The sequence below is a fragment of the Cherax quadricarinatus genome, chromosome 21 (genome assembly GCF_038502225.1).
Source record: "Cherax quadricarinatus isolate ZL_2023a chromosome 21, ASM3850222v1, whole genome shotgun sequence".
Taxonomy (NCBI): Eukaryota; Metazoa; Arthropoda; class Malacostraca; order Decapoda; family Parastacidae; genus Cherax; species Cherax quadricarinatus.
In genome coordinates, this window is record NC_091312.1 from 13,932,040 (window position 1) to 13,949,305 (window position 17,266).

The following is a 17,266-nucleotide window of genomic DNA, read 5'->3' on the forward strand; positions in this document are numbered from 1 at the left end:
TTAGAAATGAAATAAAGAGACAGTTTCTTAGAAATCAAAGAAAGATCAATTTTCTTAGAAATGAAATAAAGAGACAGTTTCTTAGAAATCAAAGAAAGATAAATTTTCTTAGAAATCAAAGACAGAGACAGTTTCTTAGAAATCAAAGAAATATCAATTTTCTTAGAAATCAAAGACAGAGACAGTTTCTTAGAAATCAAAGAAAGATAAAGTTTCTTAGAAATAAAAAAAAGATCAATTTTCTTAGAAATCAAAGAAAGAGACAGTTTCTTAGAAATCAAAGAAAGAGACAGTTTCTTAGAAATCAAAGAAAGATACCGTTTCTTAGAAATCAAAGAAGGAGAAAGTTTCTTAGAAGTCAAAGAAAGATACAGTTTCTTAGAAATCAAAGAAAGATCAATTTTCTTAGAAATCAAAGACAGAGACAGTTTCTTAGAAATCAAAGAAGGAGAAAGTTTCTTAGAAATCAAAGAAGGAGAAAATTTCTTAGAAGTCAAAGAAACGTCAATTTTCTTAGAAATCAAAGAAAGATACAGTTTCTTAGAAATCAAAGAAAGAGACAGTTTCTTAGAAATTAAAGAAATATACAGTTACTTAGAAATCAAAGAAAGCGACAGTTTCTTAGAAATCAAAGAAAGATCAATTTTCTTAGAAATAAAAGAAGAAACAGTTTCTTAGAAATCAAAGAAAGATAAATTTTCTTAGAAACCAAAGAAAGAGATAATTTCTTAGAAATCAAAGAAAAATCAATTTTCTTAATAATGAAAAAAAGAGACAGTTTCTTAGAAATCAAAGAAAGAGACAGTTTCTTAGAAATCAAAGAAAGAGACAGTTTCTTAGAAATCAAAGAAAGAGACAGTTTCTTAGAAATCAAAGAAATAGTTTCTTTGAAATCCAAGAAAGATCAATTTTCTTATAAATTAAAGAAAGAGATAGTTTCTTAGAAATCAAAGACCTTCGACTGTCTATTCCCAACCCTCTCTCCAATAGTGTCAAATAGACTTTGTCTATTGTGCCGTCTTCATCGATTACATTCGCCTCGTACAGCAATTGTATCACATCGATGACTCTTGCCAGCATAAAATAGGTAAAGGAGTCACATCGATTATATTTGCCGACGAAATCAGGAAAATTAATCCCATGAATTACAGTTGCCAACGAAAATACGGTTGGTTTCTGACACAGCACATTGATTACTTTTGTCCAAACAAAGTAAAGGAAATGGTAAGTTAATTACACAGTATAGCAGCAATTTACAAAAATATCCCACCAATTTACAGAAATTTACAAGTACTGCACCGATTTACACGAATTTAAAAATATCGCAAATTTACACCTGTAAAAATACCATTGAGCTAACCCCACCCGTACATATCCCACACATACCCATCCCACACACATCATCCCAAACATACCCACCCCACACATACCCATCCCACACCTACTCATCCCACACCTACCCATCCCACACTTACCAACCCCACACATACCCGTCCCACACTTACCAACCCCACACATACCCATCCCACACCTACCCATCCCACACATACCCATCCCACACCTACTCATCCCACACCTACCCATCCCACACTTACCAACCCCACACATACCCGTCCCACACCTACCCATCCCACACATACCCATCCCACACCTACCCATCCCACACATACCCATCCCACACCTACCCATCCCACACTTACCCATCCCACACACACATCATTCCACACATACCCATCCCACACCTACTCATCCCACACCTACCCATCCCACACATACCCATCCCACACCTACCCATCCCACACCTGCCAGTCCACACTTACCCACCCCACACATGCCCATCCCACACCTACCCCCACTCCAACAAACGTGCCTACATCTCATCCTAAGAGCGCACCTATTTAGCTCATACCCAGCACTTACACCAAAGCTATCACCCTATTTCAGACCATTCCGCAATTACAGATACACTAACACTTTAGGTAAGATCACTCGCTCACTTACAGCTACGTTTACACACTTGATTAGATCCTCTCCTTGTAAATAAACTTACATATGGAGAGAATAGTTCAATCGGTGTTTCGATCCGTGGTGGACCGAAATGATGGTAGTCTAGTAGGACCGAAATGTCGTTTAAGGTTGAGTCTCTGTGTGTGGGTTAGTTGTGGGTTGTTTTAGCTAAGGTATTGAAACTGTGGGTTAGGTGTGGGTTTTTCCAGCCACGGTACTGGGACTGTAGGTTAGTTGTGGGTTGTTCCAGTCACGGTATTGGAACTGTAGGTTAGGTGTGGGTTGTTCCAGCCACGGTATTGGAACTGTAGGTTAGGTGTGGGTTGTTCCAGGAACGGTATTGGAACTGTAGGTTAGGTGTGGGTTGTTCCAGCCACGGTATTGGAACTGTAGGTTAGGTGTGGGTTGTTCCAGCCACGGTATTGGGACTGTGGGTTAGGTGTGGGTTTTTCCAGCCACGGTATTGGGACTATAGGTTAGATGTGGGTTGTTCCAGCCACGGGATTGGGACTGTAGGTTAGTTGTGGGTTGTTCCAGCCACGGTATTGGGACTGTAGGTTAGGTGTGGGTTGTTCCAGCCACGGGGTTGGAACTGTAGGTTAGGCGTGGGTTGTTCCAGCCACTGTATTGGGACTGTAGGCTAGTTGTGGGTTGTTCCAGTCACGGTACTGGGACTGTAGGTTAGTTGTGGGTTGTTCCAGCCACGGTACTGGGACTGTAGGTTAGTTGTGGGTTGTTCCAGCCACGGTACTGTGGCTTTTGTTCCACAAAAGATAACCATGACTGAACACTGAATTACAAGGTGAGCAGCCCCTGTCACCTACACCCACCCACCACCCAGTAGCGATGTTTCTCACACACCCCACGCCCACGCACGATACCTCCCACTCACTCACCCGCCCACCCAACGTCCATCCAGCACACATCACACCCAACCAACCAACGCCCGCCAACCAATTTTCCCACCCACCCCACGCCCACCAAGGAAGACTTCCACCCACCCTACGCCTATTAAGGCGGCGCCCGCGCCCTCCGTGGCGGCGAGCCACGCCCACACGCCCACAGTGTCGGCCTGGGTGAGAAATGATCTGCGGTTATGCATACTTTCTCTCTCTCTCTCTCTCTCTCTCTCTCTCTCTCTCTCTCTCTCTCTCTCTCTCTCTCTCTCTCTCTCTCTATGGCCTTCTACTCTTTCTCTGATGTCTCTCTATTTCCCCTTCTCCTACAGCATGATACCACACAGCATAGTACCCTCAGCATGATTACCTCCAAAGCATGATACCCACACACACGTCCTCAATATGACACACATCCCCCCACACACAGCATGACACACCCACAGCATGACCTACGCATACAGCGTGGGTCATGCTGTGGGAGTGTCATGCATGATAAACAATCACAGTATGATACCCTCACTACATGGTACCTTCACAGCATAGCGCCCTCACAGCATGATACTTCCAAAGCATGACACACAACCACAGCACAGCATACACAAATACAGCATGACACACAGAGAAGTACAGCATGACACACACAACTAAAGCATGACACACACACACACACACACACACACACACACACACACACACACACACACAAACACGACATGACACACACAAAAACACAGCATGACACACGCATAAATACATCATGGCACACTCATATACAGTATGACACACATACACAGCATGACACAAACATACCATAACACACATACACACCATGACACACACAAGCACAGCACGATACAAACATAACATAACACACATACACACCATGACACACACACAAGAAGAGCATGACACAAATATACCATAACACACATACACACCATGACACACACACATACACAGCATGACACAAACATAACATAACACACATACACACCATGACACACACACAAGCACAGCATGACGCACAAACACAAGATGACACACTCACAAACATAGCAACACACAAACCCAGAATGAAACACACAAACACAGCATGACACACACAAACACAGCATGACACACACAAACCCAGAATGAAACACACAAACATAGCATGACACACACAAACCCAGAATGAAACACACAAACACAGCATGACACACACAAACACAGCATGACACACACAAACACAGCATGACACACACAAACACAGCATGACACACACAAACACCAATAAAGCATGACATCATCATGGACTTCCTTATCTTTACTGACCAACACAACCGCAAACTTTTCCCCTGCCTTTTTCCCCTCCCTCTCTCTATCCTCCCTTCACCTTACCTTCCCCCCTTTCCATACATCTTCATTCTCCCATACCTCTTCTACCACCCCAACCTCCCCATCTGCTACCTATACTTCCCTCCCTCACCTCCTATCACAGCGATAGGCAATCGATCCTTTCTGGCAACTGCGATTATCTGCTTATCCTGCCTGCCTATCATGCCTGACTATTTTGCCTGACTATCCTTCCTGAATATCCTTCCTGACTATTCTGTCCTAGAAAAAGTAGTTTATTTACATCATTTGGAGGGTAAAAGCACTGCCCACGCTCGAATGCCCTACCGTGGGTAATGGGACACATCTCTGTCCCACCGTCCCAGGGGTGGGACCCGTCCCACTATCCCAGGAGGGGAGGAGGGAGGGAGGGGGACACTTCACACTGGAGTATTCGATCACTTCATGATCAACATCACTTGTGACGTTTACGAGTCTGAGGTGATCCTACCAGCCAGTCCCTCCCTCCTCCCTCTCTCTCTCTCTCTCTCTCTCTCTCTCTCTCTCTCTCTCTCTCTCTCTCTCTCTCTCTCTCTCTCTCTCTCTCTCTCTCTCTCTCTCTCTCTCTCTCTCTCTCTCTCTCTCAGCTATTCCAAGTTAGTAAGTAAGTAAGTAAGTAAGTAAATTTATTCAGGTATACACAAATACAGTTACATAGAATTATCATACATAGCAGCATATGTGTAGAGAACCTGGGATAACCCAAAAAAGTCAGACAGAGTGACTTATTTCCATTGGGGTCCTTTTACCTTATTATTATAATATAAAGGTTATAATATTTTCTTATTATTCTACAATGAAGATAACATCTTATTATCATACTAAAAAGACTATCTACTACACGAGGGTCATTAAGACTATCTACAATACGAGGGTCATTACTAGGAATAAGGTAAAATTTACACGTATTTTAGCTAAAAAATAGAAAATCATTCCCCTCCCTTTCTGTAGCTTCATTCATCAGACACTTTTTGGCAGTCTCTCTTGAAATATTATAATTCCCATGTACGTTGAAACGCTTAGGACAGTATGAGTCATATTTTATAATATACATATATATAAACATTGTAAGTAAATAATTTCGCCTATTAAGCACACAAAAACACACACACACACACACACACACACACACACCTATATATATATATATATATATATATATGTATATATATATATATATATATATATATATATATATATATATATATATATATATATATATATATATATATATATATATATATATATATATATATATATATATATATATATGTCGTGCCGAATAGGTAAAACTTGCGATTCTGGCTTAAATAGCAACGCCCTTCTTGCCGAATAAGACAAGCAAAAATTGTGTATGCAATAATTTCGCAAAAATCATTCTGAACCTAACGAAAAAAATAAATTTCATTGTGTTTCTTTATTATTAAATTATTGTAAACTTATCTAAAATATATTTAGTTGGATTAGGCTAAATTAAATTGCGCTTGTTATAATAAGGTTAGGTAAGTTTTCTAAGGTTCTTCTGGTACAAAAATATCATAAACGAAAAAAATATATCTTTAAACGTATAAAATATATATTTAAACGTACAAGAGAAAATTTTAAAAGGACTTAATATTAAATGAGTTCTTGCTAATTGAACAGTCTTACTTATTCGGCACGACATATATATATATATATATATATATATATATATATATATATATATATATATATATATATATATATATATATATATATATATATATATATATATATATATGTATATATATATATACATATATATATATATATATATATATATATATATATATATATATATATATATATATATATATATATATTACCTTGATCCGAGGACATACGGTGGTGTGGGTGTCTTTGAGCTAATTTGATTCTACTCCCCGTTTGGTGTACTAGCCTCCACGAGCAGTATATATATTATTGTAACCGCGAACAAGTGGGATTTATTGAATAACAACACTGCGACTCGCCGACAAGAGTTTGAGTCCTCGGCTAGTCGCAGTGTTGCTTTTCATTAAATACTACTCGTCCGTGGTTACAATTATATATATATATATATATATATATATATATATATATATATATATATATATATATATATATATATATATATATATATATATATATATATATATATCGTATCGAAGAAGCCAAATCGGCGGTTTAGGTTTAAGATAAGCTATAATTATTTTAGATGAATAAGAGACATGAGAAACGCTTGAGTATCTTAAAGCCGATTCGTTTCCTCTGCGCAGAAGGTTTCTTAAGCCGAATATAGTGACTAATATATTACAGAAATGTATTAGTTCACCTTTGCATTCGTCTGAGGAAGCCTGGTGTTAGGGCGAAACATCTGGACAGTGAAGATGCTCAAGTGTTGCACACTTTTTGTTCATCTACTTAGCGGAATTGAATGCCATTAATAAAGCGATCATTTTGCCGAATAAGCAGATGGAAAATTTATGTCTGCAGCAAATCAAGACATGGCGGAAAGCAAGCCATTAAATTGTTATTATTATTAAAATAATTTAAAATTATGGAAAATATGTTTAACTGGATTAAAGCAAAATATCTTAGGTTGATTATAAGAAAGTTAGCTGAGGTCTCTTAGTTCTGCTGCGCCACTTGTGTTGTTTACATCATCTTAAATGAAAAATACATTTATATCAATTAATCTATAAATTTGAGAAAAGATCCATTTTAATAACACTTCGCGTAATTGACCGACTCTGCTCATTAAACTCATATATATATATATATATATATATATATATATATATATATATATATATATATATATATATATATATATATATATATATATATATATATATATATATATATATATATATATATATATACATATATATATATATATATATATATATATATATATATATATATATATATATATATATATATATATATATATATATATATATATATATATATATATATATTGATGAACACATCAGCGGCATTCTCAGTGATATGTTGAAGTTAACTTTACTGAAGTATCGCCATTGTGTTTACGAAGAAATCTTGTAAAACTCAATTATTTTTGATAAACTACTTTACAGAAATTTTAAAAAGTACGCTAACAATTATTTATAATTTACCTTTATTGCAATAGGCCGATGTATGTTTTTTTTATTTTTTTAATAATTTAAAAATCAGAATTAAATGTTTAACCTCAAGAATATGTGTCACTTGCGTTTCCTTAATTCCAGGGAATTTAATTGTTTTAAGAATCGGGAGATAGTGTTGAGTGACGTGTCGGCGTCCAGTGTTTGACACCTGTGGAGCTCAATCCTGTCCGTCTGCTCTGCGCTTCTATTTCAATCCCCGCAAAACCCCCCAAAATTCATCTTTCCGCCTATTAAATATCCCCATTTTACTACTAGTAGATCCCAGGAACCTTTAAATACAAAATACGAGAGAAATGCTAAATTACACAAGAAGTAAAGACTTAAAATAAGAAATGATCGGCGCTGGGAGTGTGTGAGCGGCGTCCCCACCTCGGCTGCTCAACAAGTCTATGGGATCAACACTCAACTTTTAGCAGGGTGTCAGGTGGGCTGCAGTTTCTGAGCTTCCATCACTCACCGGTTTATCAAGGGTGAAGACACTGTCAAAACGCGACTCACTGAACTGGTATCATTACACACTTTTGTTATCTCCTTCACTTTGGTGGCGAGTTAGGATCGATCTCGATGCGGAAAACTGTAGAGAGTTCGGGATTTCGAGATTTCACATATGCGACGTAATGCCTCGCCACGGCTTATTGTAATTCAGTATCAAGATGGCTCTGTATTATTAAGGATGACTCTGTTACACCCTCAGCGCTTCCCAGAGTATCCCAATGCGAGTCCGGGCCAATTTCTGAAGAGTTATGACACACCAAGTCCTGTACAGAGTCCTCAGCTGATCCTCGCCTTTAATTCAGCGTGGACGATCTCGACAGGCTTGTTTCCTGGTCCAGTTGAACTTGTCACGTGACTGACAACCAAGTCTTGGTTGCGGCTGTCGTGTCTTCGCTAGTGGACACGCCGCAACGGGGAGTTATGAGGTGGTGATTGTCGTCGCTGAGGTGTTTGACTGTGACACCGACGTGATGACGAGGCAGCAAGAATCCTGTGGCTAGAGACGACGTGCTCGGTGATCTCAGGTACTGCAGAAGGCGCAGGAGGAGTCGTGTTGGAGGTAGAGAGGCAGGCAGCGGGCCCGCCTCCCTGGCCGCCCGGTGTCGGCCTCTATGTAAACAAGCCCAGCTTACATCGCTGGCCGCAGCCTCACTCACTACCACACATCAGCTCGCACTATTCTCACTTCTCCGAGGGGGGACGACGTTTTGGCACCTCCCTGCGCTCCGGCTTACCTGTCATCGTAGGCGAACTCAGCATCTAGCGTGTTGAAATAGAGAAGGAAAGCCGCGACACAACTTGTAATCAGAACGGGCTCCATAGGGGCTCCATGACCAACGTGCGCAAGCCACCACCGCTTCTCACTGAATGGTGTGTGCGGCTGGCTGGCCCAGTCAGTGGCTGGCTGGCTGCTGCCACACCACAGGACCACCTCTCTCCTCCTCCGACCCTCCATCTACCTCCTCCTACCCAACCTAGTCCTCTCTCTCTATCTCTCCCTCCTATCCCCTCCCTCCCGACTCTCTCTCTACCTCTCCCGGGCAGCGACGCACACACACACACGCTCTCCCCGACACTGCTGTCAATCAGTTCGACGCCGACCCAACAACCTCCGCACATCGCCGCATGAAGAAATAAAGTGTCTCCTGCTTTATCCCTTCATTACTGGCTTTAGCGCCTCCTGTGGAGATGACTCAGGGGTGTTCCTACTACTTCCTCACAATGCTACGCTAAACAGTGCCATTACTATGCCACAAGTGGCAGTGTTGGGCACCACTGCGGACAGGACACCGCTGTGGTGTAATTGACAGCGGTACCTGTGTCGCGCTGAGAGAGTCGCTACAGCCATGGTGTTCACGGAGGTCCGCTGTGTCACATTCATTTTGCTTTTAGTGTATCTAACAATTTGCTGGTCACAGTGACATAATCGTTTTTTTAACAGCCACGTTAAAAGATCAACAGAGAGACAGAAAAGTTGGCAGGTAATTCTCGTTTATCGGGTGTGTTTTAAAGGCTGTCTAAAGGGGAAGGACCACAGAGCCAATTTTGTGAACGATGCGAGGGGAAGATGGGGAAATTGCTGTTCCAACTACTGCTGTTGTTATAGATGGATGTGCCCCGTGTGAGGCATTCAGCGAAAGGGGTGTGGAAGGCTCGATTCTCCTTCCGCTAATGGCTAGACAGGGAGTCCTGCCGTAAGTTATATATCCACAGATAAGGAGTGAACGACTGCATATTGGCATCTAAGGTACCATACTATTTCCCTTTGCTTCTCGCTAAGTTGTGTGTGTATGTGTAGGCAGCTCTCACTTAAGTATAGTTCTTCTCTGCTAAGAAGCTCCTTTCGTTATTTATCTAATGGTTCGTTTTGCTTACAGTGGCTTACAGTGATCCATGTTCATCCTCAGAGCTGTGCCTCCCCGTGTCACTGCTTTCCAGTGGCTTACAGTGGCTTACTCTTGATTTTCTGAGTCCTGTAAGGCTGTGAGGGCTTCACGCTTCGAGGGCTTAGAGCTACGAACTCTCAACGTAACAAGGGCCTCACGCTACGAGAGCTTCACACTACGAGAGCCTCACACTACGAGGGCCTCACGTTACGGGGGCCTTACGTTATGACCGCCTTTCACCAGGAACGCCTCCTGGTACGTGCACTTCTGTAAGTGTTTCTCGTCAGTGTGAATGATCTGAATTAATTCTGTTAGACTGTGTGCATAATTTATGCAGTGAGAGCCACATATACGCTAAATCTTTCAATGGTTACAGCTCATGTAAACACGACAACATTGCTAGAGCAAGTGAACCTTGCAAAAATTACAACGCTTGAAAACACGGCATAACTGTAGGAGATTTCAACGCAATCAAGCAGTGATCCATGTTCATCCTCAGAGCTGTGCCTCCCCGTGTCACTGCTTTCCATGACAGTGAACTGCTGTGCCATGTACATTCAAGTGGGGTGCCTCGATTCTAATGAAGGGTTCTTAATTCGAGGAACTAGAGCTATTCCTACTTTCCTCACATGAAACCTGATGGCTTCCCACACCTTCCATACCCTAACAGAAGTAGGAACTTTCACGGGTTTAAAAATCTAAATAATAATAATAAAGTGACATATTTCACACCTTGTAAACGCAACAATAGCTGCGTAGATACGCAGTAATGAACGTTGCAAGATGAAAATGCAAAGAAAATTATTTCACTTGTTTCAAAAGTGCTCGTCACATAATTCTCAAGGAAACAAACCTCGTGATAAAAGCGAAAATATAAGAATTCTTCGAGGACTTTTGATTATGTGAGTATTGCATTGTGCGAATGTTTGTTATTAACAGAGTATCTTCAATATTTTTAAGGCAGAGGGTGAGAGGGAGGTATAAAGAGAGAGGGATTTTAACATGTATCAGTCATGTGTGAGCGTGTAAGATTGGAGTGTGAGAAGGTGAGTGGTTTTTTTTTTTTTTTTGGATTTGACGTGCTGCTGGAGTGTGAGCCTCAGCGATGTTCGCTTTCCCATGCGAACTGACCCAGATTAACACTGGTCAGTAATCAGGACCTTCTGCTGTGACCTGACCTTTTTGTGGGACAGTTCGCCTACATCACAGTTTCTGTGAAGGAATTCAAGGAAAGGGTTAGCCGGGTATTAGTTTTGGAGGTGGGAAGTATGATGTCTGGACTCTGAAAGTTGGCTGGGAGGATTGTGACGTAATGAGGGAGGGATTCTGAGATGCGTTTGAAGGGAGATATTAAAGGTATGGAAGAAGCCGGGTCACCATATGGAGAAGACCCGGGCCGGAAGTACCGGCGAATCTCTAATGAATGGTATGGAAGGGGGAAGTATAGAAGGAGGGAGGGTTGGTCGTCACAGCATCATCAAGCTTGTATCTTACCGGAAACATAGCTCAGGCTCGAGTGATGATGACTGTTTTCTTCTCTAGGTTAACCTGCCTTAGGGTTTAATATAAAGAATTATTCTAATCACCTGTTTTATTCTAATCATCTGTTTTATACAACTCACCTGTTTTATTCTAATCATCTGTTTTATTCTAATCATCTGTTTTATTCTAATCATCTGTTTCATTCTAATCACCTGTTTTATTTTAATCACCTGTTTTATTCTAATCACCTGTTTTATTCTAATCACCTGTTTTATTCTAATCAGCTGGGTTATTCTAATCAGCTAGGTTAAGTGATGTCTCTAAATTAGGTTAAGTGATGTCTCAAAGTTAGGTTAGGTGATGTCTCAGTTAGGTTACGTGTGAAACTAAACAAAAAATACACCATTTCCAATGAAAACATCCCTCCATCAGTCCATGGAGAAGTAGACACAAATGCAGTATAATGCGACCCTTTATAGACAACGCTTCGTTCACACAGTGATCAATATCGAGTCACAGACAGATCGGTTTGTGACTTAATAAAGACCAGAGTGTGGGCGAAACGTTGTCAATAAAAGATTGCATTACACTGCATTTGTGTCTACTCCATCTTGATGGTATTTTTATACCATTTATCTTCATCTATCAATATATATATATATATATATATATATATATATATATATATATATATATATATATATATATATATATATATATATATATATATATATATATATATATATATATATATTATATATATATATATATATATATGTATATATACATATGTCGTGCCGAATATGTAAAACTGGTCAAGTAGCAAGAACTCATTTAAAATTAAGTCCTTTCTAAAATTTTCTCTTATACGTTTAAAGATATATTTTTTTCATTATTGTTGATGTAAAAATTTATAATTTTGCACCAAAAGGAACTTAGAAAACTTACCTAACCTTATTATAACAAGAACAATTTATTTTAGCCTAACCCAACTAAATATATTTTAGATTTGTTTACAATAATTTAATACTAAACAAACACAGCGAAATATATTTTTTTCGTTAGGTTCAGAATGATTTTGGCGAAATTATTGCATACACAAATTTTCACTTGTCCTATATGGCAAGATGAGCGTTACTATTTAAGCCAAGATCGCAAGTTCTGCCTATTCGGCACGACATATATATATATATATATATATATATATATATATATATATATATATATATATATAGATATATATATATATATATATATATATATATATATATATATATATATATATATATATATATCGTGCCGAATAGGTAAAACTGGTCAATTAGCAAAAACTCATTTAAAATTAAGTACTTTCTAAAATTTTCTCTTATACGTTTAAAGATACATATCTTTTTCATTAATGTTAATGTAAAAAATTTTAATTTTGTACCAAAAGAACCTTAGAAAACTTACCTAACCTTATTATAACAAGCATAATTTAATTTAACCTAATCCAACAAAATATATTTTTTATAAGTGTACAATAATTTAATAATGAACAAACACAATGAAATATATTTTTTTCGTTAGGTTCAGAAAGATTTTTTAAAAATTATTATATACTCAAATTCTGGCTTTCCTTATTCGGCAAGAAGAGCGTTGCTATTTAAGCCAAAATCGCAAGTTCTACCTATTTGGCAGGACATATATCTGATTCACATTTAATTCACTCGGGGGATGTCACTTTCAAAATGTGAAATTTGAATTCGAAGAACAAAAATGTCAAACTTAGATGTGGAGTTCATGTTCACCAGGTTACCTACTAACGATGTATGAACATTCGTGCTCGATGCGTTAGTTCCACATCGAAAAGTAATTCCTCGCACCACGCAATAAACTCACTGAACTCACGAAGCACTTCGTCTCCGCTAATGTCTTTTCTTTCATTGATAAATTTTTCAGACAGGGAAGCAGCTGTAGAATGACAAGTCAACTTTTCCATGTGTTATCTAAGCTTTACATGGAGTTTGTTGAAATGTAATCACTACTGGACATCAAGACCATTGGTATGAAGAGGTCGAAATAGGTGGACGATATTTTGACTTTCTGGTACAAATGAAGCTATTTCTCAACATTTTTTTCAGCAAATTGAACCATTTAAGCCTTTCCATTAACTTTACCAGTATAGCTAGAAGTCAACAACAAATTACCTTTATCGATGTACTAATTATTAAAGGCGTTCAACTTGTTAATTTCACTGTTTACAAAAGCCTACATACGCCCAAGAAACTAAGGTTATTTTTAAGTTACAACAAGCTAAAACAAGCACGGTGTCTTGTCTCTTCCTAAGATCTTTACGGATCTGTAGTCCAAGCCTGTTAAGGCAAGAAATTTCCACATACAATAACAGTTCAGAACGCTGGGATACAGTGACCACTTATACAAGAAGTTTAAACGAAGCCAAACACAGAGCGTCTCCACTGACTCACAAAGACAACGCAGAACTGAGGTTCATCATCCCTTTTTACAATGGCATACAAAGAAAAGTAAATACTTACCAACATTATTTCCTCTTATCCCAGTAAAATAGATGATTGATGGGAAATAAGGGGTATGCCAAATCCTTTTCCAAGATTGTAAACTTGTCTTCATAAGAGTAAAAAGGGCGTCGAGGTCCAAGAAGAACTGTGGAACATAAAAGAACTATGAAATACTGGCAGGAGAGTTCTGCCTTGTTCCAAGGCCTCAAAAATCCCCAGTATAGGATACTTTGGGACAACCCTAAATTATTTCATATACAAGAAAAACCCCACAATGGGAAAAAAGTTGAAGCTGCCCTAATTGAATTAAAATCCAGTTTCAATATTTTGAAAGAGAAATAGATTCCTGATGTGCTTTCAAAATTCACTATAAAAAATGCATTGCTGCTCGAGACTCAAGACTGGCACAACCTAATCACTCTCTGGTGACTCTGACTTACAGTTACATCTCACACAACCGGAAGCAAAAACATAAGGACATAGGAGCATTGTAATACTCTTGTTAGCCCATACTGGGCAGGTCCTTCGTCAAACTCAACCCAACCCCAGTACAGTATCTCCTCCTTCTTAGTAAGACTAGCTGATCTATGATCCATAGTTTTTTTTTGAGTCCTTTGCTTAATTATTTCAGGAATATGGATACGCATTTTCCTCATGAGCCGATGGTTCTGAACCTAAGGAAAGTACAGTACATGTATTAATGAAAAAAATTTGCTGAATTTTCTAGATTCCTGAGATTCCCTAAAGCTAGCTAGCAGCTACACCTCCTTCATCCTTTCCGAACTGGAGATTGGTGTCAGCTATTGTAGATGCACATGTGCTGTCCCACTTCACTAGCTTTCCATCTGTCCAGGCATGCAATGTAATTTTATCTGCGTGCTTTTGGCTGCCATCTGAGCTTCATTGTTAGGACAGTTTCCTTATTGCTAGGTATCTGGTTGTTGTAAAGCTTCTCGTGGTAGCATTGTTCATCTTTTCATGCCTTGTGATCTTTTCCTCCGATCTACTGCAAACTAGACCATGGTACCTAACTCGGTGTGCCGATGTACCTCAGCAGGTACATGTGTGTTTGGTAAGGATAGGGGTGGCAACAGCAATAATGGCCTGAGAGTCGAGGCCAGTGCCCAGAGAAGAATTAGGAACACCCAACAAAAAATCCCTGCATGAGGAGCTCTCACTGCCAGGAGTCGAGTTCTCCCTAATCGACACACTCAAACATTGGGTAAGATATAGAATAAAATAACGACAAATGTGAAATAAGACACATGCGCAGTATAAGGATATTTTAACGAGGAAACGTTTCGTTAAGAATAGCCTCTTCAGTCCTCAGGACTGAAGAACCCAATTCAGGGTGAAATGTGAACATTAAAATGGTATAAAATACCGACAGATTGTTAGGTAAGACACATATGCAACAGTTAGGTATCTTTATTTCGAAACGTTTCGCCTACACAGTAGGCTTCTTCAGTCGAGTACAGAAAAGTTGATAGAAGCGGAAGAGACTTGAAGACGATGTAATCAGTCCATCACCCTTAAAGTTTTGAGGTGGTCAGTCCCTCAGTCTGGAGAAGAGCATTGTTCCATTGTTTCAAACTTTGGAACAATGCTCTTCTCCAGACTGAGGGACTGACCACCTCAAAACTTTAAGGGTGATGGATTGATTACATCGTCTTCAAGTCTCTTCCGCTTCTATCAACTTTTCTGTACTCGACTGAAGAAGCCTACTGTGTAGGCGAAACGTTTCGAAATAAAGATACCTAACTGTTGCAGGGTGAAATGTTTCCTCAGGATTGAAGCAATCGTGGCGAAACGTTTGCTCACTAAAACAAGAATTATTGAAGCCACTGGACCTTCCTGGTGAGATTGTTCGTAGTTACAAGATAGAAGTCTTCTGGTGAGGAGCCTGTTAGTGTCCCAAAACCAGGCTTTCTTAATGAATGCTGGGACGTGAACCCCCAACATTGTGACGGACGTCTTCAGAGAGAACCTCTGCTACTAATTCACTGGACGCGACACCCTGAGATAGAAACGCATCTGTGATCTCTTGCCGACACCTATGTTCTCTAGTCAGAGTAGAAGTGGAGCTTCATCCAACTGCCCATCTTCTACAATAAGATTAAGTGTTTTAATAAACATATGTTACCTTAGACTATAGTGATGGGCGGTGATGCGGTGGGGCACATCACAGGAAATATGTTAGCCCTGGGTAAGCTCCAGTACTTGGTGAGAAGGCACAAGGCATCATGGGCGCCTCGACTGGCTGTTTGTTGTTCCATTCTTCCCAAACCATTGAGTTTGTCCTCTAGAACGACCTTATTGACATTAGTTCCCAGAGGGAGCTCCAAGAATGATGCTGTCAGAGTGGTGGCAGTGATCAAGGCAATTGTAAGCACAGAACTTTCTGCATTGATTTACAATACAACCTTTATTCGTATGCATGCATGTATGTCTGAATATATATATATATATATATATATATATATATATATATATATATATATATATATATATATATATATATATATATATATATATATATATATATATATATATATATATATATATATATATATATATATATATATATGTCGTGGCGAATAGGTAAAACTGGTCAGTTAGCAAGAACTCGTTTAAAATTAAGTCCTTTCCAAAATTTTCTCTTATACGTTTAAAGACATATTTTTTTCATTAATGTTAATATATAAATTAATAATTTTGTACTAAAAGAACCTTAGAAAACTTACTCAGCCTTATTATAACAAGCGCAGTTTAATTTAGAATAATCCAACTAAATATATTTTAGATAAGCTTACAATAATTTATTAATAAACAAACACAATGAAATACATTTTTTTTCGTTTGGGTCAGAACGATTTTTGCAAAATTATTGCATACACAAATTTTCGCTTTCCTTATTCGGCAAGAAGAGCGTTTCTATTTAAGCCAAAATCACAACTTTTAGGACAGTCTTATAATGAACAACATAATCACTCTGACAATGTTTCGAGAAAATCTACTTTTGTAATCTGATCTATAAAATAAAGAGGAAAAAATCACTATTACAAAAACGTGCAACTTATGTTTTCTGTAACATTAAAAATTAAACGTATCGTTAAAATGCATTTACAATATAAAATTCCCATATAATTAAAAACACAAGAGTCGTCAAGCGTTCTCACAAGATGATAGTTAACCTGACAACCTTAGTTCCCTGTCTGAAGGAAAACTAGCACACTGAATAAGGTATTCACTAGTAGTGAGTGTAGATCTCTTATAAGTGTTAAGTAAAAGGACACAAATGCAACTAATGTGTCATTTTATTGTGACAACGTTTCGCTCTCCAAGAGCTTTTTCAGGTGTAAACTACTGTTTACCTAACAATTATCCTGTTATAAATTATTTACCTAGGTGAAAGAAGATACCTGCTGATC

At 38.5% G+C, this 17,266-nt stretch overlaps 1 protein-coding gene across 2 annotated transcripts in view; it reads right to left on the reverse strand.

The window, feature by feature from the left end:
- The window catches only part of LOC128689004 (protein O-mannosyl-transferase TMTC2-like), a 384,274-nt gene extending 375,321 nt beyond the window's left edge, over window positions 1-8,953 (reverse strand). The window contains exon 1 of one of the 2 annotated variants that reach the window (XM_070087231.1): window positions 8,683-8,952. In XM_070087231.1, coding sequence (XP_069943332.1) covers window positions 8,683-8,903 — 221 coding nt within the window. In that variant the 5' untranslated portion in view covers window positions 8,904-8,952. Of the gene's footprint in view, window positions 1-8,682 lie in introns of both variants that reach the window. The other variant, XM_070087233.1, reaches the window with a different exon arrangement.
- Window positions 8,954-17,266: the final 8,313 nt, after the last annotated feature.